At 48.4% G+C, this 27,266-nt stretch overlaps 1 protein-coding gene across 1 annotated transcript in view; it reads left to right on the top strand.

The window, feature by feature from the left end:
• The first annotated feature begins 21,629 nt into the window (after positions 1-21,629).
• The window catches only part of RAB18 (RAB18, member RAS oncogene family), a 49,978-nt gene continuing 44,341 nt past the window's right edge, over positions 21,630-27,266 (top strand). Inside the window, exon 1 of the mRNA XM_088447795.1 lies at positions 21,630-21,849. Within this exon, the coding sequence (XP_088303921.1) occupies positions 21,782-21,849 (68 nt within the window). The 5' untranslated portion in view covers positions 21,630-21,781. The remainder of the gene's footprint in view (positions 21,850-27,266) is intronic.

Consider the following 27,266-nt stretch of genomic DNA (forward strand, 5'->3'; position numbering starts at 1 on the left):
AAAAAGGGTACAGTGCTGGTTCTGGTAAATACAGGGGGACCCTATGCATTTTTTTCCCCCTGTATTTCCAGAACCAGGGCTGGCTTAGAGCCCAGTGCTGGATGCGCTAAATAGAGGGGAACCCTGCGTCATTTGTCCCCAGTATTTTGGAAACCAGGACTGGTTCTGGAAAGCGTGGTGCTGGTGGTGCTTAATACGGGGGACCCCTACGTCATTTGTCCCCTGTATTTAGCACAACCAGTACTGGGTCTCCAAAGCCCGGTGCTGGTTGTTGTTTTTTTTTTTGGGGGGGGGGCACGCAATTTTTTTTTTACACAGGTTTGTGTTTTTTTAAACAAAGAAGCACAGACGGGTCTCACTGATCCCGTCCCTGCTTCTGGGTTTGTTTATACACAGATGCAGGTGTCATGGATCTTCAGATCTGAGCCTGCATCTGTCTCCTGCTACTTCCCCCGGGTCTTGCTGCCTACACCACTGCCGCCGCTAATGCCCACTACCGTCCCCGGCCGCAGCTAAAGAACGCTTTCTTCCCCCGGCCTACCGCCACTACCGCTCACACTGGCCAGCCATATTGGTGAAGCCACAGTGAGTGCACCTACTGGAGGATCCTACTGAGGCTGCACAAGGAATTTAATCTTCCTATCTCTATAATGGCGCAACTGTGAGGTAATAGTTTAAAACTGTAACTTCCTCAATTACCTGAACCCCAAAAGGCCCTACCCTGGAACAATAGCTGCCTAATAAACAAACCCCAAGTCTAAATTTGCCCCCTACCCTGAGTTATGCGTTCCCAAAAATCCCCCATAGAGAACAGCAGAAAAGTCCTAACTGAGAGTGTCAGAAAAAAAACCTGACAATTGGAACTTTAGATTACTCCCAAATCCTCATTTTTTATTTTTTTGCCCTGAAAATTGTTATGCAGCACTGAGCGACAGTTCTATCCGCCCATGCCAAATTTCAGCTTGATACTTCCTATAGCTTTTGAGGTGTAGCCCTTTAAACACCATTCCACCCCTCCAGAATTCTCTATGGAGATTTCCATTTTTTTTTCGATTCAGTCTTAATAAAAGGGCACGACTTATAATATTGTTAAAGCTAGATATCTTGGATGAAGGCATTTATTTATATAAGTTGCAAATAATGATCAGCCAATCTGATTGTATGAGATCTGATTGTATGCTATTGTGATTTATAATATTGCACCATTCCTTGGGCTTGTTCTGTTCTGTATTCCAACACTTTGGTGACGCTGCAGAAATTATCCCACTGTGGGGTTATGAAATATAATTAATACAAAGTTCTTACTTTATATACTTTAAGTATATTTATAATTTTACATAACTGTATATTGATGTTTAGTCTTATTTGAATCAGCATTTAATATGTACTGTTTTATAGATAAATACTGTATCTCTTTTGTAAATATAAATGTAATATTGATGTAATGTTCAAGACCACCCACAGCTTTTGCGGGCGGCCTGGCGATGGTCGCGATTATCGCGACCATTGGGCTTGCGAGGAGACCCTGTGGTAGGGTCTCAGCTCTCGCAAGCCCGAGTGGACTTCCAGCTCTAATAGAGCAGGAAGTCCACTACTGACATCACGAGTGATGTCAGTAGGGCCGCCCACAAACGCCAGGCATTCCTAAGGGAACGCCTTTGTTTGTGCAGTCACCCCCCCTCCCCGCCTACAAAACGGGGCAAGCTGTCAATCAACATCGACAGCCGCCCCGTTTTATAGCGAGACCCGTTGCGACGGAGCTGGCGCATGTGCAGTCGGGGACCATCGAGCGGGTCTGAATCAGGCCCATAGTCTTTGCTGTATGGTGGTAGCTGTTTGTGCTGTATTGTCACTAGGATGCTCAATTTAATTTGTGGCAGTCTCTGGAATGATCTATGTACTTTATGGTGGTAACCAAGCTGGTGGTGGTGATTGAGATGCTCTTTGAATTTTATGATGTTTACTGGGATCGCAAGCAAGACCTATGGGGGCCCAATAGCAAAATTTCCAAAGCCCCCCAGCCCGGGCAAATTATTTTGCAGTTTATCCATTTTGATTGTAAATGACCTAATATCTAACTACTTAGCTGTCATGCAGGCTTAAATAAATTGTAATTAGCATAAAGTAAGCATTATAAACGAAATATATATATATAAAACAAATTTTAAAAAATTGTATAGTCTCCCCAATCCTAAATGTTTCTGAAACAACATGGTATATAAGAAGGCTATGATTCACTAATAAATCAGTTAATAAAGAGAGATGGAGGCAGAGACACCTCGGCCAGTGGCAGCAGATGCCCTGCAGCAACATTCAAAGGCAGCCTGGGCCCCATAGCAGCCCCATTCTCTGTACCTACTGTCTGAGGTTTGCTGCAAAATTGGACAGGTGCGTAGGCATATACTGGATGTTGAATCTGCATCCAGGTCTCCAGTAGGATTGTGTTAACAGTCTGGCAGTGTCATATCAGATAAATCATTTTCTTTATCCATTGTTTCTAAATTACAAACCACAGGTAAAATGGAGAGAGGGGTAAGGGTGACAGGCCAAAATTTATTATAAAGTCATTACCTTAAGATGTTATTCAGATTCTTTTTCTAAAACTGTTGATGTTCAGGACCTTATTTGGAGATATAATCCAAAGTTCATATCAGTAGTCGTTATCCAAAGTTGCCTACATAAAACAGGAACTACTCAGAGAGTATCAATGTAGGACAAAATGTCACCACAAAATGGCTGCCAGTAGCGGGGCATCCTTTATATAGGACTGTGACCTGCATTGTGACATCACAATGCATGCAGGCAGCAGCTAATGATGGCTATAGCATGGATCATCTCTGGGCCCAGACACCCTGCAGCAGCACTCTGGTGAGAATAGAAAAGCTGGGGCTCAGGAGATGGCAGTTTTATTCAGTGCAGTGAGCAGGTGCCCATGGCAGCTGCACTCTGTGCTCCTACTATAGCTACGCCCTTGGCTGGGATGGCAGGCACAAAGCTACTCTCTGTATTGTATGGCTGTCAAGTTGGCTGTTTGCTAGCACAACTTATGATTGTTTTGAGGCCCCTACAGTTTGAATTTGAATGAGGCTACTTTCAGAATTTTTTCCAGGGCCATTTTAAGTTCCTAATCCACCCCTGCGTACAGTGGCGCCACTGAGTCCCCAGGAGGGCACAAAAAAAATCCCATAAGAAAAAAAAAATATAAAACACAGCGCCGGTCCCCCGTGTGTTGCCGGCGCCCGCTGATATTTGTTACCAGCGGGCACACGGCTCCCTCCCTGCAGCGGCAGTCGAAGCTCACTCCAGAGCTCCGGCTCCCACATAGAGCACTATGGGAGGGACGTCATGACGTTATGATGTCTCTCCCATAGATCTGCGGTCGGACCAGATGGCAGCGGATGCAGGAGCGGGGCCTAAGGTAAGTATTGTATTTGTATTTTTTATTTTTCAGAAGGGAGGCATGGGGGCATTACTACTGGGGGCATGTCTATAAGGGGGCATTACTACTGGGGGCATGTCTATAAGGGGACATTACTACTGGGGGCATGTCTATAGGGGGGCATTACTACTGGCGGCATGTCTATAAGGGGGCATTACTACTGGGGGCATGTCTATAAGGAGGCATTACTACTGGGGGCATGTCTATAAGGGGGCATTACTACTGGGGGCATTTCTATAAGGGGGCATTACTACTGGGAGCATGTCTATAGGGGGCATTACTACTGGGGGCATGTCTATAAGGGGCATTACTACTGGGGGCATGTCTATAAGGGGGGATTACTACTGGGGGCATGCCTATAAGGGGGCATTACTACTGGGGGCACTAATGGGGGTATTACAACTGTGGGCACTACTATAGGGGGCATTACTACTTTGGGCACTACTATAGGGGGCATTCCTACTGTGGGCACTACTATAGGGGACATTATTACTGACGGCACTACTAATGTGGGCACTACTACAGGGGGCACTACTATTAGGGGCATTACCAATGGGGCACTACTATAGGGGACTTTACCAATGGAGTCATTAACACTGTGGGCACTACTGAGGGCACTGCATGGGGGGGCCATTGTGTAAGAGGCACCACTGCTGTGAGCATTCTATAAGGGGCACCACTACTGTGGGCATTGTATTAGGGGCACTACTACTGTGGGCATTGTATTAGGGGCACTACTACTCAGTACTGTGGGCCTTGTGTATAAGGGGCGCAACTGTGTGTCATAACATGAATAAGGGTCTAATGTGTGGCATAATTTGAATTGGGGATACTGTATTATAGAGGGCATTACTGTGTGTGGCACAATGTATTATACAGGGCATTACTGCTTGTGGCATAATGTGTTATACAGGGCATTATTGCGTGTGGCATAATGTGTTATACAGGGCATTACTGCATGTGGCATAATGTGTTATAAGGGGCATTACTGCGTGTGGCATAATGTGTTATATAGGACATAACTTCATGTGGCATAATGTGTTATACAGGGCATTACTGCGTATGGCATAATGTGTTATACAGCGCATTACTGCGTATGGCATAATGTGTTATACAGTGCATTACTACGTATGGCATAATGTGTTATACAGGGTATTACTGCATGTAGCATAATGTGTTTATATAGGGCATTACTGCATGTGGCATAATGTGTTTATACAGGGCATTACTGCATGTGGCATAATGTGTTTATAAAGGGCATTGCTGCATGTGGCATAATGTGTTTATAAAGGGCATTGCTGTGTGTGGCATAATGTGTTTATAAAGGGCATTACTGCATGTGGTATAATGTGTTTATAAAGGGCATTACTACATGTGGCATAATGTGTTTATAAAGGGCATTACTGTGTAAGGCGCATTACTGCACATGGCAATTATTCGCCACGAGGGGAGAGCTTGGGGGAAGCACAGCACCTTCATAAGTGCTGGGCACGCCCCTCAGTGTGATGAATTGGGGGTGATCCGCAAGGACACGCCCCCTTTCCGGAAGCGTGTGCGCTTTCAGCGCACGCAGAGGAACGTCATCTAAAAAAAGAAGTTTTTTTTTTTTTTGGGGGGGGGGGGGGGGGGGGGGCGCAACTGTGAACTTTTGCCCTGAGCTCCACAATGTCTAGAACCGGCCCTGCCTGCATATACCAAACGTTTTGCCTTGTCAGATCCTTCGCTACGCTCTGGGCATCTAGCGATTGCGCTGTGACACAGCAGTGCAGAGTCCCCGTATAGGCCACCACATGTAACACAGGGTATAGAAATTAGGACACCAGATAGGCAGGTACTTGTTAAAGCAGTGTATTTTTTATAGAAGCAAACACTGCACCTTAGCATACATGAGCATAGACCTGGATACACACAGGCACATAACAGAAAAAAGGCAAACAAAATAAAAGTAAATGTCTCAGCACTCCTTTTGCTTAACAGTCAGCAGCTACAATCTCTGTGGACCTTCCAGATCCTGGCACCCTAATGCTAATCACCACCCCTGGCCTATTGCCTGGCCAGTTTGTCCGGCATCAGGAGCAAGGAGCATCAGGTGTGTGGGAGTTTGAAACCCTTCCTGTGCTCCAGTGATTATTCCAGCTGGGTCTGTGTAAATGACGTGAAAACCTGGAATTCCACACCTCCACTGCTAATGCAGAACGCACAGGATTCACTCCAGCCTCCCTTGGGGCTCTATTTACTACAATCCGCATATTGAATGCGGATTGTAGTGTGATATTACCGAGTGAATTCGCATTGCGAATTCAGGCAATATCACAGGGATTTACTATAAATCCCTTGCAGGGACAGAGCTTGCGATAAAGCTCTGTCCCTGCGTATCCCATCCGCACTCCAGTAGCGGTATTTTTGGAAAAAATACCGCGACTAAGAGCCCGTGCTGCTACCCCCACCGACGCTAAGCCCCGCCCCCTGGCGCTTTTTTTTACAGCAATCAGCTTGCGGTCTATTTAGACCACATAGCTGATTACTGGTAGCGGCTCCCGCCTCTGCTCTCCCCGTTAGAGCAGAGTGGGAGCCCGGTAACCGGGGGAGACCCTGGATAACGCCATTATCACAGGGCTTCCCCCGATATTTTTTTACAATTTATTTTTAGTAACTATGGTCGGATCACATTTCCCATTACAATTATGGGAAATGCGATCTGCTTTACTAAAAATAAGTGATACTTAGGGGTTGGAGTAGAATTTTACTAATTCTACTCCAATTGCCCTATAGTAACTACAGGTGAAACTAAAATAATGTGAAAAGGGTGTGAAAACACCCTTTTTCACTTTATTTTAGTAAAAATAATGTTAATAAATAGAGCCCTTGGAGAGAGCTGATCCCACAGGAAAGTGGGTAATTCAGGTGAGAGACAACACCTCTCACCACAATACAGATAATATTAATGCACAGGAGTGTAAAACCAATAGTCAGATTTGAGAATTCCCTCCAAACCCAACAATTGCTTAATTACCAGATCTTATCTGGCCTATGGGCCTGATTCAGCAAGGATCGCTATTCTGCTTATACGCAGTTAGTAATATCAGCGGTGATATGCAATGTTTGATTCGCATTGCGATCGCAGCCTAACATAAGGACGCCCACTTCCCCTTACTCACATCCATATACTTGTCCAACATAGCAAAATAATCGGTAACATCTGAGCCATACGCACAGTTAAGGCAGGTCAGACCTCACTCAGGAATTGCTAACTTCAGTGCACGCTATGAGGCCTCAGGCTGCGTATGGTATCACAGTGGATAATTTATGCACGCCCCTGAAACACCGTTAAAACGCACTGGCATGCCCGACCACCCCTCCGTCACCACCCACAAACTTCCTGTTAAATGCTCTGCGATGGGTGTATGTCGCCCCTGCGATCGCAGTGGCCAGTTCGCACAAGCACACTGCAATGCATACGCATGCTCAGTACGATGCATACGCATGCGCAGTATGCAACACTCAGTCGATTGCATGTTTATAAGCAACTGCGATCCTTGCTGAATCAGGCTCTATGGGCCTGATTCAAAGGCGCTCGCTATTTGCGAGCACTCGCTCTGAATCAGGGCGGATTTTTTTTTCTTTAATCCGCCTCCAGGCCGCTTGTATAGCTTTTTACGAGCGGCCTGGCGATGGTCACGATTGTGGTAGGGTCTCGGTTCCCGCAAGCCCGAGTAAACTTCCTGCTCTAATAGAGCAGGAAGTTCACTGCTGACATCACGAATGATGTCAGTAGGGCCGCCCACAAACGGCAGGCATTCCTTCGGGAACGCCTCCATTTTTCCAGCCAAACCCTCCCGCCTACAAAACGGGGCGAGCTGTCGATCAACATCGACAGCCGCCCCGTTTTGTAGCGAGCCCCGGAGCGAGTGAAGTTCTCACTCGCTCTGGGGCCCGCACGTGCGCACTGGCCAACCATCGACCTGCTTGAGAGCGTCATGCGCTCGCGAGCGGGTCTAAATCAGGCCCTATGTTTTTATATTAGGTTCTAATAGAAAAAAACAAGAGATATATTAATTTCTAATAAAAACCAAGAGATATATTAATTTCTAATAAAAACCAAGAGATATATTAGGTTCTAATAAAAACCAAGCAGATATGTTCTTATTTAATCACATTCATTCCACCTTCCAGTAAAGGTATCTAGATGATCTTTTCATATTAGGTTCTTCTAATAAAAACCAAGTACATATATGATATCCAAACACAATACTTAGAGAGCGGTACCAAATGGAATGTTCTGTACCATTTAATACCAATACAAAATTCACAATGGAGATCGGGGATGCCGCTTATAACGTCCATGTTTATGTTCAGCCTTGGAATCCAAAAATCAAAGGGATAATCTCTATACATTCATATTGGCGTTATCAAGGGCACATATTTTTCTACATTTGAAGTAAGCAATTGCTTTTTATGCTAATTTTTAACATTTAATCAAGAATAAAATAATTTTGGATGTACTAATATTTGGCCATTGGCCGCATTGTTGGGTGACTTCTTTGGTGAGAGCAGGGCCAGCTCTAGGGGTGTTCGACCTGAGCGGTCGCACAGGGGCGCAACCCATAGAGAGCACACCTCTCCCCAACATCCCGATTTCAGCAGGACATTACTGTCCCTCTGTTCCACCCGTGGGCCGAAGTGGCCCGCAGATCGTTAAATCGGGAGGTTGGGGAGGGGTGCGCCCTCTATGGGTGGCGCCCCTGTGCCGGACCCCGGAGACTCTGAATGGATGCTGCGCTCCCCCAGCCTGATGTTATTTGGAGGCGGACACGCCTCCTAATAACGTCACATGGGGGCATAACCTATGGTAATTAGGCCACGCTACCCATAGGGCGCTCTGGAGGGGGCTGGCACAGGGTCCTCCGACCCCTGGAGCCGGCCCTGGGTGAGAGGTTATGTTCACAGAACCAAATGGACATCTCACACATTGAATAAGTACCTTAGTGGCCAAATCAGAAGAATTATTCAATGCTGATATATGTCAGCTGAAAGTTTTCAGTGGTATCGCCATTGTGAATTTTGTATTGGTATTACATTATGCAAAACATTCCATTTGTTTGCACCCTCTAAGTATTGTGTTTGGATATCTTTATGGCTGTGTCCTACTAACAGGGGACTCTCTTAAAGGTGCTGCTGGATTGATTGACGCAACAAATAGGCCCTCCATCCTTTTACATATATGATATGTATGAATTCCTCTTATTTAATCACATTCATTCCACCTTCCAGTAAAGCTTTTGGAAATGGATAATGTCACTTTTACATCAGAGTGTATTGCTGCTTATATATGAAACAATTGCAGATTGGCATAGAATTTGATAATTATTTGATTTTATCAGATATAGGGCTGGATTCAATTAGCGGCGATAATGTTGCCAGCGATAATATCGGACGATATTTGCCGATTTTTTATTTCTTTCAGAACGCTTTTTTCCCAGGAAATTCAACATAAATTGGGGGTAAAATGGGTGCAAGTATATTTTCGTGTCGTAAAAATGCAATTTTAAAAACCATTAAAAAACTGCCTGCTGCAACCGTGTACAATGATTAAAACACTTGACGCATCCATACCACCTCCCGAAAAATCAGACCAAATGCGTTAAAACCATTTTCAATGTTTTTATTTTTTCACCCGAAATTTGCGCAGTCGTTTTTCGCCAAAGTACGCAACTTACGATTTTTTTTGTGGGTAATTTATCATAAGGGGGGGTCCAAAGGGTTCTGAAAGAAATCTCCACATTTTTAGGAAAAAATAGGGATTTTGCATTTTTTTTTCTCCTGGTCTAAAATGTAGAAGACTTTTAGACTTTTTTGGTGAAAATCTTCCGTTTTCGACTTTTATTTGGTGAAAATCGATCGATTTCATGATTGTTTTTCGCCGCTGATTGAATACTAGGCCTGATTCAGAGCCGGACGCTCTGACAGAGCGCTCGCTCTGAATCAGGGCCGGCCTTCTGTTTTTGTAGAGCGGCCTCCTGGCCACTCGCATAGCTGTGGGTGACCACCCACAGCTATAGCGAGCGGCCAAGAAAATAGTCGCGATGGTCAAGACCATCGCGACCATCAGGCTTGCGACGAGACCCTTGTGGTAGGCTCTAGCCCTAGAGCGCTTTCGGCTGTAACAGAGCCAAAAGCACTCCCACTGATATCACTTGTGATGTCAGTGGGGCCGGACCCAGACGGTAGGCGTTCCCATGGGAACTCCTCTGTCTGGGCAGCCATGCCCCCGGCCCGCCCACCAAAGGGGGCGTGCTGTCACTCAACATCGACAGCACGCCCCCTTTGGTACGAGACCCGGAGCGACGGTTTGCCCGTCGCTATCCGGGTCTCGCGCATGCGCACGATGGAGCCGGCTCCGTCGTGCACATGCGCACTGGGCCACCATCGACCCACTTGCAAGCGCATAGCGCTCGCGAGCGGGTCTTAATCAGGCCCACAGCCCTTAAGCTCTTGATTAGGTTCTAATGTTTTCTGTGTTTAAGAGCTTATTTTCTTAAATGCTAATTCACCTGTTCAATTGTGATAAAAAATAGTATTTGGTGCATATTTGGTATAAATCCACATGTTACAAAAATAAATTAATCATGTTATCAACACTCCTAAGTTAGATATAATTCTAACAAGTAGTCTGGTTATATGGATAGTAAGATGGAATAATTTGGCCGGAAAGGCAGGGCTGTCTTAACAACAGTGTGGGCCCTGGGCAAAGCAATGCACTGGGGCCCCTACTCATTCACAGGAAAAAAATGTACAGTAAGTGATCAATAAAATTAAACCTTTAGATTTAGTAGTACTTTCAACAAAATCAGTTTAAATATAGCAAAAATAAATGTGAAATATGACAAAGCCATCATATAGTACACAAGGGAGCCTGCTGGCTGCCCGTATTGGTGCAATCTATTCTTTCTAGCCTGGTATTTATTGCACTTTTTTATTTTTTTAGTGGGAGTGGAGAATGTAACATCCATTCACAAATCCAAACCTTAATGAAGGACGCAATGCCCATTGCACAGTCAGACCCTGTCGCGGAACACAGGGCCAGGGCCATTCCCAAATCCAAACCTTAATGAAGGACGCAATGCCTATTGCCCAGTCAAACCCTGTCGTGGAAAACAGGGCCAGGCTCTTACCTGGTTGGGACGTAGTGGCTCACCTGGCAGAGGAGAGGTGTCTCCTGTCCTGACTCCTGAGGAGGCTGAGAGACTGGGACGACGACGGACTGGACGGATCCTCGAATGACCAGTCCGGCACCAAACACTGCAGCAGACGGCGGGTGGCAGCGGTACACTAGAAGGAACCAGCAGCAGCAGGCCTGGGTGGAGCTGCTGCAGCTCACGCATCAAGGCAGCCAGTCAAAAGTCATCTCTCAGAGAGACTGTGTCTGACTGGCGCAGGCAGATATAGCGGACAGGACAGTGTAGTAACTGCGGACGGCGGTGGGTGAGTACTTGTCAACCGCGCGGAAGGGGTCCGCTCATCACCGGGGGGGGGACAGGAGGATCAGAACACGGTGCTTTAACAAAAAAACTGCCTGCGGCAGCAAGGGGGCTGGCGGGTCCCTTGATGCTTCGGGCCCTTGGGCAACTGCCCAACAAGCCCAATGGAAGAAACGGCCTTGCGGAATGGGGTTAATGCACATGTATAGTTTAATTAATGGTATTCGTATTTTAAACTGCTTATAGTAATAGTAGGTTCCCAGATATATTATCTGTGAATTGTTACTTATTAACCCATATATAATGTGATCCTACAGGCTCTATTTAAATGATAGCCTGTAGGATCACATTATTTATAGGCTAATAAGTAACAATTCATGGATAATATATCTGGGAACCTACTATTACTAAAAGCAGTGGCGGAACCTGTGAGTGGTGGGCCCAGTTGCAAAAATTTACTTTGGGCCCCCCACCTCCACCGTACTCCAAGTTCAAAGTGCAGTGGGTGACAGGGAGAGGTAGAGGGTGACAGGGAGAGGCAAGAGGTAGACAAAGAGAGGCAAGAAGGTGACAAGGAGAAGGTGACAGGGAGAGATAACAGGCAGTGGGTGACGGAGAGGGAAGAGGCAGTGGGTGACAGGGGAGAGGTGACAGGGAGAGGCAGTGGGATACAGAGAGGGGGAGAGGGTGACAGGGATAGTTGACAGGCAATGGGTGAAAAGGAGAGGGAATAGGAAGTGGGTGACAGGGAGAGAGTGATAGGTAGAGGTTACAGGCAGTAGTGACAAGGAAAAGCAGTGGGTGAGAGAGAGGGGGTAATGGAAAAGTGACAGGGAGAGGGTGATAGGGAGAGGGTGATAGGGAGAGGTGACAGGCAGTGGATGACAGGGAGAAGCAGTGGGTGACAGGGAGAAGTGACAGGATGTGGGTGTCTGGGAGAGGGAAGAGGCAGTGGGTGACAGGGGAGGGGGTGAGAGGTGACAGGGAGAGGCAGTGGGTTACAGAGAGGGGAAGAGGGTGACAGGGATAGTTGACAGGCAATGGGTGAAAAGTAGCGGGGATAGGAAGTGGGTGACAGGGAGAGAGTGATAGGTAGAGATGACAGGCAATAGTGACAAGGAAAAGCAATGGGTGACGGAGAGGTGACAGTCAGGCAGTGGGTGACAGGGAGAGGGAGGGGCAGTGGGTGATGGAGAGGTGACAGGTAGTGGGTGACAGGGAGAGGGAGGGGCAGTGGGTGATGGAGAGGTGACAGGTAGTGGGTGACAGGCAGTGTGTGACAGGGAGATGGGAGAGTCAGTGGGTGACAGGGAGAGGGTGACAGGCAGTGGGTGATAGGGAGACGCAGTGGGTGCCCGACACATTATACCACACTGTAGTGCCCCCACATTATATTATACCACACTGTAGTGCCCCCGACATTATGTCACACTGCAGTGCCCCACACATTATGCCACCTGTAGTGCCCACACATAATGCTACACTGTAGTGCCCACATATTATGCCACCTGTAGTGCCCACACATTATGCTAAACTGTAGTCCCCACACATTATGCCACCTGTAGTCCCCAGACATTATGCCACCTGTAGTGCCTACACATTAAGCTACGCTGTAGTCCCCACACATCATGCTACACTATAGTCCCCATACATTATGTCACCTATAGTGCCCATACAGTGTACTCACCAGCATCAGGCTCAGGCAGCTGGCAGAGCAGCAGTCACAGCCTCACAATGAGTTACACCCATGAGGCTGCGCTGCTTCTAAACTCCATGTCAGAGGAGCATGTGATGGGCTCCTCCAATCAGAGCTTAGCACATGCTCCTCTGACCCCACTGCAGAGGCTACTGGGATTTATTACCCAGTAGTGCACTGCAGTGCTGAGCCTGATTGCACTGTGCCCTGGTCCTCTCTGCGTTTAGCTGCCGGCCGGGTCAGTCACAGCCTTGATGACTGCCCGGCATGCAGCTGCACTGCAGCCTACCATACAATTATAAACGATGCTGGGCAGTGTGGACCCCTATATTGCGGCGGGCCACGGTGCAGTGTACAAGCTGCACTGCACGTAGTTCCGCCCCTGACTATAAGCAGTTTAAAATACGTGTATCATTAATTAAAAACTATACATGTGCATTAACCCCTTTCCGGACTAATTATTCCATTTAATACCTCTTTTCCACCAAAAACCCACGTCCGACCTGGGTTTTCAGATATGGTTCCAACCCAGGTCAGCCCCGTTCACACTGAACCCGGGTCTGCCTTGCTAAACTTGTGAGGTCATAAAAAGTGGGTCGGACCCGGATTGCGCCGTTTACACTGCACCATTACCCAGGTCCATCCTGAGTCCGACCCTGGTAGCTACCTGGGTTGGATTGCCGGGTCACTTGACCCGGGTTATTTTTCAGGGACCCTTTTACACTGAGCTGCGACCCGGGTAGACCCAGCAATAACCCAGGTTTTAACTCTGGTGTAAAAGAGGTATTACTATCCATATATAAAAATTATTAATTTAGTTTTATAACGTGGATTTATACCAAATATGCACCATATACTCACCTTGATCGCAATTGAACAAGTGAATTAACATTTAAGAAAATAAGCTCTTGAACACAGATAACATTTGTTTTTTATTAGAACCTAATCAAGAGCTTAAATCTGATGAAATCAGATAATTAACATATTTTATGTAAACCTGCAATTGTTTGATATACAGTGTAAGCAGCATTATCTGGCAAACTCAGAAACTATAACTTGACCAATACACTGTGATGCAAACGTGACATTATGCAAGATTGCCACTAAGCTTTCATGCTCACTGATATAGTTCTACTCCGATAGACAGACTGAGCAACAGCTTTTAACCCTGGCAAGTATATTTCATTAATGGATCTCCACACTTTAACTATATTAAAGTTATGACACATTTCATTAAGGAATAAGCCAAAATGTTCAGACAATGAATTCAGCATGTATTTTTAAAACAAAAGTAAAGGAATTACTGTCATTATCCATTCATTTCTATAAAAGTAGGTGAAAATTAAAATTTTCAACTACTTTTGTACAAATTAACTATGGGGACTGTTAAAGGCAAGTTGTCAGGTAACCAGGATATCTGGAAAGGAAAGGTTTAAGCTGCCCACACACATAGCGATCTGCAAACGATGAGCCGATAATCTCCACACGATCTGCACACAATTTCTTGTCCAATCTTCAAACGATCTCTCCTGCATCCAGACTTTCACAGTGCATCGTGTCCTAGATTGTCAGATCTACCCTACTGCACGGCAGATCTGAAGATGCGATGTGCGACCAGCAGGGACGCGCATCGCATCGTGAGTGGGGACCCAAGATTTACTCTCAATTTGGCCATATTTTACACGATCTGTCGTTCCAATGTGTTGGAATCGGCCAGATCGGGTAAAATATCGCTATGTGTGTGGCCAGCATTAATATGGCCAGAGAGTAACAGGAGACACACACAGCAATGGTGTCAGACAATACTCTAACTTTATTAGACGTGGCAGGCATTTATATAGCTTCTTCATTGGTTATCTTATCATTTCTGAGCATGCTTACTCGTCACTTAACAGTTTGATTAATAGTCCCATATACACTGTAAGCCATAGTTGCCGACAATCAGCTCCAGCCTTCCGGGAGGGAGCTGATTGTCGACTAACAGCGGGGGGCAGGGCCGGCCATTGACGTAACTTTGGGGGTGGGGCGGGGCTGACCATTGATGTCACATTGGGGACGGGGCTGTGCAATTGTGTCATCGTGGCCCCGCCCCCTGTTTACAATGCCGTTATTTTCGCCATTGTGAAGCAGGGGACGGGGCCACGATGACGCGATTCAGCGCAAATCGCGCCACTGGCCCCCCCGCTGCAGGGGTTTCTAGTTTTTTCTGGGGGGAGGTCGGGAGGGTCGCAGGCTTCTGGGAGGCTTGCCTGCCTTTCCGGGGGGCCGGGAGCGGCACCCGAAAATCGGGAGGCTCCCGGCCAAATCAGGAGGGTAGGCGAGCCTGCTGTAAGCTATTACTTATGTTAGACGCAGGGGGCAGCATTGTATTATTAATAAGCAAATACTAATACTAAATATTCCTTGACACATAATTAAGAGGTTCTGCTCATTATTTCTGAGAATAAACATGGTGACCTTGTGCTCCAACATTTGTTGATACATCTCCACTACTTCCCACGGTATGCAGTCAGGAAGCTGGTGGACCTTCCCGACTGCTTTATCCCGGCGAGGGTTAAATGACAGGCGTCTAAATCTAGACGCCTGTCATTTTACCGACGCCGGCAGACCGGCGTCCGGCATCCCGATCGAAGGGATGCAGGGCGCCGAGCGCGGACAGCTGCGTAAGTTTAGGCACCCCCGGGGGGACTTAGAGAAAGGCACCCCCCCGGGGGACTTAGGTTTAGGCGGCGTGGAAGGGGGGGTTAGGTTTAGGAACTTAGAGGGGGGATTAGGGTTAGGCCCTGGGGGGAAGGTTAGGGTTAGGTACCCCTAAGGAGGGTAAGGATTAGGGGAGGGAATTAGGTTAGTCTATACTTACCTTAGAGACGATCAGGATTTTCACCCATGTCTGGCAGCCGCTGTCGGGATTCCAACCGCCGGAGGTAATTCATACCGATTCCCTTCCCACAATAGGCACATAAAAACTCTTTATCTGCAGGTGTACATTCCTGTCTCTCAATGTCAGCATACATTTGAACAAAGCGAAATTCAGAGTTTAACTCTATCAGACATTCATTACAAAGGTAATGTAGGAGATATCACGTATATCTCCTGCTTACATTTCAGTCTCGATCAGACCCGCTACAATAGTATGGGCACCAAAATTCATTAACCTCCAAAAATACAACATTTTTGAAGCTTGACAGCAGGAACCTATGCCATCTTCAGATGCCACCGATTCCTGGACCCTAGCACCTTCCTTAGGGAAGGAGTCCCAGGTTGGGAAAAGAGATCTTTTCGGATCCCTCTGCCACTGTTTGGATCCCTCAGCTGGATGCCGGCTTCTTCTTTGTGTGCATGCCTGAATCCCAGTTCATGCATGCGCACTAGCACTGCCAAGTCAGACTCGGCAGTGTTAAGTGTCACTGCTACCAAATTAGCGGTGATAGGGATCGTGGGGAGAGCTGATCTTTAGATCAGCTTTCTGCACACCCGAGCTATATTGAGTCACATTGGTATTTTTGAATCCACAGTTGCGACTCACAGCGAGTTGGATACTAAAGTTTCGTCATTGCTTAATGAATAGCTCCTTAGAGTGTTATTTAATTGTCTGCTAACAACAAATGTCTGTTTTTGTTGTAATCTACAGAATTTTCAATCATTTATTTTCATTCCCATAATTTTTGCCAAACTGGAACTTTATAGAAAACTTTTACATGCTTTATATTTATTTACATATTTAAAGAAAAAAATATCTTCCTAAATATAACGTCATAGGGAAGTGCAATTATACTCCAAGAGCCTCAGGTTTGCATCTGCTTGATGGCACCACTACTGACTGTACAGTAGTGGGAGCCAAATGGATAGAGGGCCTGATTCAGACCCGCTCGCGAGCGCTGAGCACTCGCAAGCGGGTCGATGTTGCCCAAGTGCGCATGCGCATGACGGAGGCGGCTCCGTCGTGCGCATGCGCAAGACCCGAATAACAACGGCCAAGCCGTCGTTATGGGTCTCGCACCAAAGGGGGCGTGCTGTCGATGGTGATTGATTCCCGTGGGAACGCCTACCGTCTGGGGCCGGCCCCACTGACATCACTAGTGATGTCAGTGGGAGTGCTTTTGGCTCTGATAGATCGCAAGGATCTCGTCGCAAGCCCGATGGTCGCGATGGTCATTTTGGCTGCTCGCTATAGCTGTGGGTGGTCACCCACAGCTATGCGAGCGGCCAGGAGGCCGCTCCAAAAAGTAGGAGGGACGGCCCTGATTCAGAGCGAGCGCTCTGTCAGAGCATCCGGCTCTGAATCAGGGCCAGAGTACGATGGCAGGTCATGAGGATGTGTTGGTATTGGTTTGTGATGGCGCTGTTCCAGGGGGAAAGGGGAATGGGTTGCTACAGTATATGGGTTGACACTTCTGTCTCCATAGGGACCTTTTAAAAATACTGCAAGGCCTTCTTCACTAGTAGATTTTAGTAAATTGTAAATTTCACATGTTTAAGCAAGTTCTATTGTATCCCCTTCAATGAGTGTGATCTACCACTGTGGCCCTCCGACCACTGCTCTAGAGGCAGGTCATGCCCTTATTTACCTGTGACCACATCCACAATTTGATTTATCCCATCCTTTATCATACTTGCCAGCTCCCTGAAATAGTAACAATCTCCCTGACTCCCTGAAGAGTATAGCAATCTGCCTGATTGCACATTAACCTCATTATAACCTTCATAGCTTCCATGTCTTATCACATCCCCTCTCACAGTCCACACATAACCTCACATATTGTCTTTCTTTCACATACTCCTGACATTTTGCCGACATTCCTGTGTGACTGGATCATGCAGCCCACCAAGAAACTCTGCATTCTGGCCACCAAATTGCAATATATATAGCACCTATCCTTGTGTATCAATGCCTGTTTCCCTATAGATTGTAAGCTTGCAAGCAGGGCCCTCTTACCTCTATGTCTGTCTGTTATTACCTTGTTTTGTTCTATCAATGTTTACAATTGTAAAGCGCAACGGAATATGCTGCGCTATATAAGAAACTGTTAATAAATAAATAAATAAATAAATAAATTATGTAGCTGTTATATACTTGGAAAAAAAAGACATCAGAGATATATACAAATGTACATTCAAATGGTATAATCGGTGCCATTTCTCTGCATTTGTTATAATACAAAGTGATCCCTATGGCTACATGCATTTTCATATAAAGTTTCTCTTGGCCACTTATATGGAACCCTTTGTAAAATACAATACATGAGCAAGCCCTCAAAGGTATCACTGTGTTTTCATCAACAAGTAGATCTTACTAACTGCTTTTAAGGTTTGTTTACATTTGGATATAACCAAAGTTTATTGCACGCTTCTCAGATCTAGCAGTACACGTCCACTTTACTGCTGCACTCATTGGTGCTGCTTTCACAATCTCCCTGAAATGCTTTTTCGAAAGGAGACAAGTACGCTTTTACCCATGGGAAATTAGGACTGGACTGCAAAAATGGGCAGAGCTAATTTGCTCTATGTAACTAGGACATTATCATGAGTTAATAATCTAATATATGAAAATACAAATGTACACTCCATATAGACATGGCAGCCTGCTTACTACCTTTGCTAATGCAAGTAATCTGTCTTCATGCAGATGACCGGCACAACCATTATTTTTCTGTCTGCCGCCGTCATTACTTTTATTACCACTGACAACTTTTCGATGTTGGGTAGAAAAGATCCACCAGAAACAGGCATCCTATCTCCATCCACATGCTCCAAATGAGCACCAAATTCTGCCTACATGCCGACAACACCCCTGAGATAGATAATTTCCTTGCAATCGCATTATCACAGCCCCTAAATGCCTTTTTCATAGAAAGAGTGATCTATGGGTCAGACCGTCCACTCCTTCAACCTCTATCCATGTGTGAATGCATGGTATAGGGCATGCACAATCAGCGACTGATTTCTGTGCAGCACAGGCACTTTGCAGATATGCCCAAGATCTGTTCCCATTTGGACTTTAGCGGTACAATCCCGTTTTTCGGGCACAGTTCCGCTGTCCTATCTGCAGTGTTCCACATGCGCGCACCATCCATTTGGTGCCGGGAGAACGCTGAGGGCAGCCCAGCAGCCAACGGAGTGCTATGCTCGTCCCCAGCATGACGAGACATGTCACATGTCAAACACAGACCCACATTGAATTTTCAGCATGTTGGGAGGTAGGTCACAATTAGGCCAGGATTGCTGACTTTTGATTTCTCCTCCCCGGGAGAAGCAGGTGGGTGGATTTGAGGGTGGGGACCGATCGGGTTGCATCATTAAGCCCCACCTCTCACTGGAATTACCCACAACCGCCGGATATTTACGCGATTCTCATAGAAAACATCAGGGGGTGTCAAACTCCTGGCCACCCAGCTGCTGTGTGACTACATATCCCAGCATGCCCTACCACAGTTTTAACATGCCCTAAGAGTAAAATTGTGGCAGTGCATGTTGGGATATGTAGTTCCACTGCAGCTGGATGGCCTGAGTTTAACACCACTGCACTACACAATTGGCACCTAATCGCATGCGATATCTTCCGGTTGGCCTGTAGCACGGCCAAACGGAAGACGTTGCATACGACCCGCGGGAGCGCACAATAGAGCGTACACACTAGCCGATATGCGTGATTTGTTGTGCTGATAACAATAACGATATCATTCAACTGAACGATCTCCCGGATGTGCTGGATGATCGATATCGATCATCCAGCACACCACCAACGATGGCCAACGACTCACGTTCAATGATCACGGGTCCTAGTATAGTAACCTGGCCGATATCGACCAGGTTGGCCTGCTTGCACGGGTGATGGACGAAATCATTATCGACCATACGTGCAGGCGCATTGCAGGTCGTTGGTGTGTTGGAGGCACAGAAAAATGCACGATATGAACGATAACAATATGATCGATATCGTTCATATTGTGCAGAGCTGGCCCTAGGCATAGGCATTCTAAGCAAATGCCTAGGGCAATTGGAATGCCTTGGGGCATTCCAAGGCCCTGACGTTGCCCCTCCGCGACGCTGCTCCCCCTTTCACAACGCTGCCCTCCCCTCCCGTTCATACCCCTTTTACACCAAACAACCCGGGTTATTGCCAGGTTGGATCCGGGTTGAGGCTCTGTGTGAACGGCTCCCAAAAAAATAACCCGGGTCGATTTACCGGGCAATCTTACTCGGGTTGAGAGCAGGGTTGAAAATGGGTTGTTCCCGGGTCATGAGGCAGTGTAAACGGGTGCTACCCTGCTTATTTGACCCGGCTAGCCCCGAAAGATGCCGATTGGAGCTTCTGGGGCACTGACAGATGATGTAATTTGTCAGTGCCCTGCAGAGAGAGATGCATATGAAGCCATCACTTGCCTGCCTAACCTTCTGCACCACAGCAGCCTGACCAGCAGCCACAAAAGCAGGCAGGCACACAGCCTGCCACAGCCAGAACAGCAACCTGTAGCAATGCTGTAAGCAGTCCCCACCCCTCTCTTTTGTTGCCTTTTGTGATCATCTTTGTCAGACCTTAAAACAGACCATTTTTAATGACTTCTATAGAGAAAAGCAGGTATTATCCGGGTTCAGTGTAAACGTGGCAAACCCGGGAATAACCAAGGTCGAGTTGCAGTGTAAACGGGGTCTGAAGCCGAGTTGACCAGTGTTCAAATTCCAGGGTTGGACCCGGGATTTTGGTGTAAAAGGGGTATTAGTGATCACAAATCAAATACGCGCAATAGCTCAATTTTGCGGAATGGGCGGTGGGTCCGCGGAGAAGCACACTATCGCGGTCAATCCCCTGGCTCCTGCTTGTCTGTCTTGGATCATGTAACAGCGCCCGGCACTACAGGGACAGGCAAGGCTTCCCCAGCACCTGGCGGGAGGGCAGGTTCGGCACACAGCAGGACGGCGGTTCTGGCACCCGGCAGTAGGACAGCCCCAGCACCCGCTGGAGGGCAGGTCTGGCGGCACCTAGGCAGGAGGACTTCCCCGGCACTCAGCGGGAGGACGGCACCCGGCTGAAAGGCAGGTCCGGCAATACCCAACTGGAGGACTTCCCCGGCACCCGGTGGGAGGGCAGATCCGGCTGGCAAAAGGACAGCCCTGGCGGCACTTTCAAAACAGCAGTAAGGCATTAGCAATCACCTCCTCCTTTTATGCTGTTTCAATGATGCAAGGTCTGCAAGTAGATAATGTGTTTGTAGGGGGTGGGATGGTCCAGCTGCTACTACTACTTAAGCTGCCCTTCTATCTACCATCACACCCTATCTACCCCCAGCACTGCATGCCACTTACCACCTCTTTGCCCCCCAAGTACTGCCCAGCTGCTATCTACCCTTGCTCCCTCCCTACCCCAGTACTGTCTGCCCCAACCCCTTCCTTGCCCCCCAGTACTGCACCAGCTGCCATCTACCCACACTACCTGCTCCCATCCTCCACCTTGCCCCAGCTGCTATCTAAATGATAGCGATAACGATTCTTGACAAACAGCACTAATCTTTGATTACCAGTTTATATCCAGAAAACATGGCATAACCCCTCTAGCGAGCGCTAAAGGGGTTATCCTTCATTGAGGACTTAGATTGGTAGTGAGATTATCTGCAAGGTGGCACCAGTCAAACCTTTGCCTAGGGCACCACATTGGCTAGGGCCGGCTCTGATATTGTGCATTTTAATCGTACCGTGTGTACGCACCAATAGAGAAGCTATAGTAGGAAAATACTGTCCCAATAATATACCTAATTTTGTCTTATTTTTATATGTGGCTGTGTGCAAACCTGTGACTGGTTGACTGAATGTCAGATTACGGGCAAAACCATATTGATGCTATGACTAATATAGCTGTCACAGTTACCGCCCACTAGCGCCTGGCACGGGAACTGCACTCTGCCAGTCACCGGAAACTGGTTACCTCAGCCAGCAGGTAGCCAGCAACGTGAGCGTGACGCAGACAATAACGCGCCGCTTGCGGGAGCGCGCTCGTATGAAGGGGCGGGACAAAATAACATATCCGGAAGATCTTCATACGGAGGCGCGCCTTCCTTCTCTGCTGCCGCATTCGGACTCCAGACAACTCGGACGCGGGAGTGCGCCTAGGCTAGAGGCAGCGGCGGAGACGCGCAGTGTTGTGCTGCGCAGAGCCGGAGAGGCAGCAGCAGGATGGAGGAAGATATTTTGACCACCCTCAAGATCCTGATCATCGGGGAGAGCGGGGTGGGCAAGTCCAGGTAAGGAGAGAAGACAGACGGTCCCGGCAGACAGGACCTGGGGTCTGATCACGGTGTTAGTCAGTGGATCTGGGCCTAGTTATTGCCAGCACTGATCCCTGACACTATTGTTAGGCGGTGACAGGGTTCCTACTAGAAGTTGTCGACCTTATCCAGCTGTTGTGTAACTACAAATCCCAGCATTCCTTGAGAAGCAGGGACAGGCAGTTAATACTGGAACTTCTAATTTGGCAACAGCTGGGGAGTCCACAGGTTGCTAATGCTAATCCCTTTGTCTGATCTGTCACTTTTCTTTTTCCATCACCCGTCAGGCTGGGGGCAACCCCTGTCGCCCGTCAGGCTGGGGGCAACCCCTGTCGCCCGTCAGGCTGGGGGCAACCCCTGTCGCCCGTCAGGCTGGGGGCAACCCCTGTCGCCCGTCAGGCTGGGGGCAACCCCTGTCGCCCGTCAGGCTGGGGGCAACCCCTGTCGCCCGTCAGGCTGGGGGCAACCCCTGTCGCCCGTCAGGCTGGGGGCAACCCCTGTCGCCCGTCAGGCTGGGGGCAACCCCTGTCGCCCGTCAGGCTGGGGGCAACCCCTGTCGCCCGTCAGGCTGGGGGCAACCCCTGTCGCCCGTCAGGCTGGGGGCAACCCCTGTCGCCCGTCAGGCTGGGGGCAACCCCTGTCGCCCGTCAGGCTGGGGGCAACCCCTGTCGCCCGTCAGGCTGGGGGCAACCCCTGTCGCCCGTCAGGCTGGGGGCAACCCCTGTCGCCCGTCAGGCTGGGGGCAACCCCTGTCGCCCGTCAGGCTGGGGGCAACCCCTGTCGCCCGTCAGGCTGGGGGCAACCCCTGTCGCCCGTCAGGCTGGGGGCAACACCTGTCCCAGGGACAGGCAATTAATACTGGAACTTGTAATTCGGCAACAGCTGGTGAGTCCGCAGGTTGCTAATGCAAAATCCTCTGTCTGAACTGTCACATTTCTTCTTCCATAACCCATCGGACTATGGCAGCCCCTGTCACCTGTAATATTCCCCATATTGGGGAAGCTTTAGCGGCCTCTAATGACTCGCCAAAAGTAATCAAATATTTACTTTTTGTTTTCACTTTTGTGTGTTTTTACATAAAAAAAAAATAAAATAAATGTGTGTATAAGGCCTAATGTGGGCTAAGCTTAGAAGAAACTTTTTCGAAACTAGTTATTGGGGGTGATTTAATTCACGGAGAAGGGATGTTGGTCCCGGAGCTATTCAATTCTAGTCCGACTATAATCACTTAGTCATGAGAACTGGCATTTACTGACTCAGGTGCTGGCTGCGAGGCTGTTAGCGCCGCGCTAAGCTGGAAAACAACTTCACGGCCTGCACTTTAGTCGGGCAAACAGCGCACTGAATTGAATGGTTCCGTGAGCTCCCTGCTGGCTGTTGAGCACTGAATTGAATCGGCCCCATTGTGTATCTACTAATTTTTTTTTTTTGTCAGTAGAATATGTCCTATCATGTAGATCAGGGGTGGGAACCTCTTTTCTGCTGAGGGTCATTTTGATATATACAACATTACCCGCGGCCCCGGTGCAGGCCATGAGCCTCCATGTGACATCAAACAGGGGCGCGGCCACAATCACAGGTAGTGTTCCCGCTAGGCTGTTTTGGCGGGGCGCGGCGCCCTGCCTTCCTTCTGGAGGGCAAAAAGCACCCTACCCTCCAGGAGGAGGGCAAAAAGCGCCCTGCCCTCACAGCCTGCGGGAGCCGTTCTCACCCGCGGGACGCAGTGTCCCGCGGGTGGAGAAACATGCGGTGACCCGGTCACCGCCGGAGAATAGACGCCGGGCGCATGCGCCCGGCATCTATTCTCCCTGTCTGCAGGGCTTGGGGGCTGCCCGGCGTGTCCGTAAGTGCCGGGCACGCCCCCAAGAGTGACGAAAAGGGGACGCGTCTTACAGACACGCCCCCTTTTCCGATGACCAGGCCCCCTTCTCGGTCGCGCGCGCGCCTTTGGCGCGCGCACAGGCATGCCCTCTCTAGCTCCGGCGCCCTGCCTCCCGCCAGAGCTAGAGGGAACACTAACAGGTGATTACAGCAATGCCTGGAGCATCCTGAGGATGCTCTGGGAAGCTGTAAGGGCAGCGGTGTGACCATCTTAAGCGTCCTAAGGATGCTCCAGGCGGCACCTTTGCATAGATTCTGGCTGCAGGTTGCTATTCTAGGCAGCCTGCTAGCCAGATGAGGTTAGCAGAAAATATCTCCAAGGGCCATACCAAATGATTCCGAGGGCCTTATACGGGCCTGAGGTTCCCCATCCCTGCTCTAGATGTTGGTTATGCTCTTTTTTTTTTACTAGTGACTACACCCACTAGTGACACACACACATTTCTGCTCTCGGCCACCTGAGGTGGCAAGCAGAAATGTGCGAAAAGTCCGTAGTTTGGTCTGCAGGGGCGGTTTAAGAGAGGTGGAGGCCCGTGTGCAGGCCCCTCCTTTTGGCAGCGTAGTAGACTTTGGCTCTCTGCCAGAGTCCACTATGCATGTCCAGGTCTCTGGGAACATGACACCTGCGCTATGTTCCTGGAGACATCTCTAGCGCACATGCACAAATCACTGGGAAATTGGCTGCCGCACCATTTTCCCGTTGATTTCAGTTGCAGCATCGGGAATCCGGAGAGGTAACTATAATAATTATATGGGTATGTGGTCTGGCTGCCCCTGCACCCAGGGCCCATGTGTGTACTGCAGGCCCTGCATCCATTATAGATACATAGAGGAAAAAAGGAGTGGCTGGGCTGCACATTCCAATCTTAAACATATGTCCTACCATGTATAGACCTGTAGTTCTAAAAAATGGAAAATGCAGGTGTACACTCTAAGCACAAACAATTCTGAAATCAAAATATTTATAATAAACTCCAACAATTAGCAAGGTTTTTTTAAGTAAGGTACATGTTTGGCCAAAGATATTTGTACACCTACAACGTCACGGTGAACCTCATCAGACTGGTCCCTAACATCCCCAATACTGACACATTAAATACATTTATCTAGGACTTACCTTTTAATAGAGCCCATTTAAATGTTTGTACTGCAATGTAAAGGACCCATCCCATCCCTGGGAAAGGTGGGAGGAGTGCTAACACAAGAGAAGGGGTCGCACCTTGAAAATATACCTTAATAGAGGAAAACAGGAGGGCCGGAATGGGTATGATACCCGGCGGTTCGATTCCCGTCAGCGGCAGCCCGACAGGAGCAGAGTTAGAAGCAGCGGAAGCCCGACATCGCTGGAAATCCCGATCGTGGATAGGTAAGTATCCACTAACCTAACCCCCCTAACCCTCCTTAGGGGTGCCTAACCCTAACTTCCCCCCCAAGTGCATAACCCTAACCACCCCCTTCCCCGCTGCCTAACCCTGTCCCCCGGTGGGGTTGCCTAACCCTAAGTCCCCCCCGGGAGTGCCTAACCCTCCCTCCCTCCCTCCCCCTAGCCTAACCCTAACCCTCCCGGGGGGGTGCCTAACCCTAAGTCCCCCCCGGGAGCCGTAAACCTAACCCTCCCCCCTCGCGGCTGTCCGCTCGCGGCGCCCGGCATCACTGCGGTCGTGATGCCGGGTGCCAGGTCTCCCGGCATCGGGGCAATGCGGGTGTCTACATCTAGACGCCCGGCATTTCACCCATGCCGGGATAAGACAGTCGGGAAGCCGGCTGCCGGTATTTAGGCAGTCTGCTTCCCTGAGTGCTGGGCTGCCCATCCTAATCTTAAACATAATAAGAGGTGCTACCATGCTGAGACCTGTAGTTCTAAATTCATTATCGATACGCCAATCTTTGGGCGTCCTAATCAGGACTTTAGGCAGGTTTAGCAGCTTTTTGCGGATAAGTCTGGTGCTTTTGTGTGCGATAATGGGCGCCCCAAGCAAATTAGTTGCTCCGTCAGGCACCCATTAATTGCCGCCCAAAAACAATTGCATTCCCTCCTTTGGCTCTCTTTATTCTTCTGTATCGGGTGTATGCAATATGTGGCACTCCAGCGGTTGTGGAACTACACATCCCAGCATATGCTGCCACAATTTTAGAATGCCCCAACAGCAAAACTGTAGCAGGGAACGGTAGTATGTGTATTTATTAAGTTATTTATATAGCGCATACATTTTCTGCCGAGCTTTTACTGAGAATACTTGACCATTCACAACAGTTTATTCCCCCATGGAGCTTAGTCTATATTCCCTACCACACGTACACACCCACACTAGGGTTAATTTTTGTCAGGAGCCAATTAACCTACCAGTAGTGTTCCCGCTAGGCTGCTTTAGTGGGGCGCTGCGCTATGCCTGATTTTAAAAGGGCAAAATGCTCCCTGCCCTTTTAGCAGTGCCCCGCTAAAACAACCTGCCCTGAGCATTCCCCACCCGTGGGCCACAGTGTTTCATGGGTGGGAAAAGTTGCAGTGAAAGTTCACAGCTGGCTGAATAGACGGCGTGTGCACGGCATCTATTTACCATGAATGGAGATCTTGGGGGAAGCCCAGCACCTCCGTAAGTGCTGGGCACTCCCCTTTTCCTGTGGCACACTTAGAGGCTCCCTGCTGGCGCCCTGCCCACAGTCTAGTGGGAATATTACTATCGGCATATTTTTGGATAGTGGGAAGAAATCAGAGTACCTGGAGGAAATCCCCATAAAGTCAGGAAGAATATACATACTCCACACAGTTAGTGCCGTGGTGTGGGTTGAACCCAAGAACTGGTGAGGCAGTAATACTAACCATTACACCAACCATGCTGCCCATCTAGTGCCACATGTTTCATTCTCCTGTTGTATATAATACAGCACAGATAGTAGTTTGTACTCTGCTGATGTGGCAGTACTAGATAGCAAGCTGTGTTGTGGAAAAGTGGGAATCCTGTATTACAAAACATCCTTTCTGGTCACCTTATTTACTTAACATAGGTATGGCTCACAAGGTGATGTGAATAAACTTCCTGTAAGTGAGAGCTCTGTAGTTACCCTTAAGGGGCCTATCCTTTACCTGACTTTATGAACAATCCGACCAAAACCAGGAGGTTTTGGTTGCATTGTTCAGAGTCGGGTATTGGATAGCCGGCAAGGACCAGCGATGCGCCTGCACGCTTCGTCCTTGCCGACCAGGACTGTCTACTGAACATGCCCGTCAACCTGACGACGGACGTCAGGTTCGGCATGTTCAGGGATAGGGAGGTCGGGCTCTGCACTAAATGACGTTCAGTGCGGGAACCGCACCTCGCCGAACTGAAGGTCTGAACGCTTCTGTTCAGACTTTCAGTTGTCGTAGTGGATACTCCCCTTTAGCATGGATCTAATGCTGCACAGCTAAATGTATGCTTATTTACGGAGAGTATCGTGTATGAATTTGCACTGCACATGCTCATAAATAGGTGCTGGTAAATACTGGCGATGTGGAGTCATATGCATTTTCA

Source organism: Taudactylus pleione, unplaced genomic scaffold, assembly GCF_031769625.1.
Source record: "Taudactylus pleione unplaced genomic scaffold, aTauple2 ptg000439l, whole genome shotgun sequence".
NCBI classification, from domain to species: domain Eukaryota; kingdom Metazoa; phylum Chordata; class Amphibia; order Anura; family Myobatrachidae; genus Taudactylus; species Taudactylus pleione.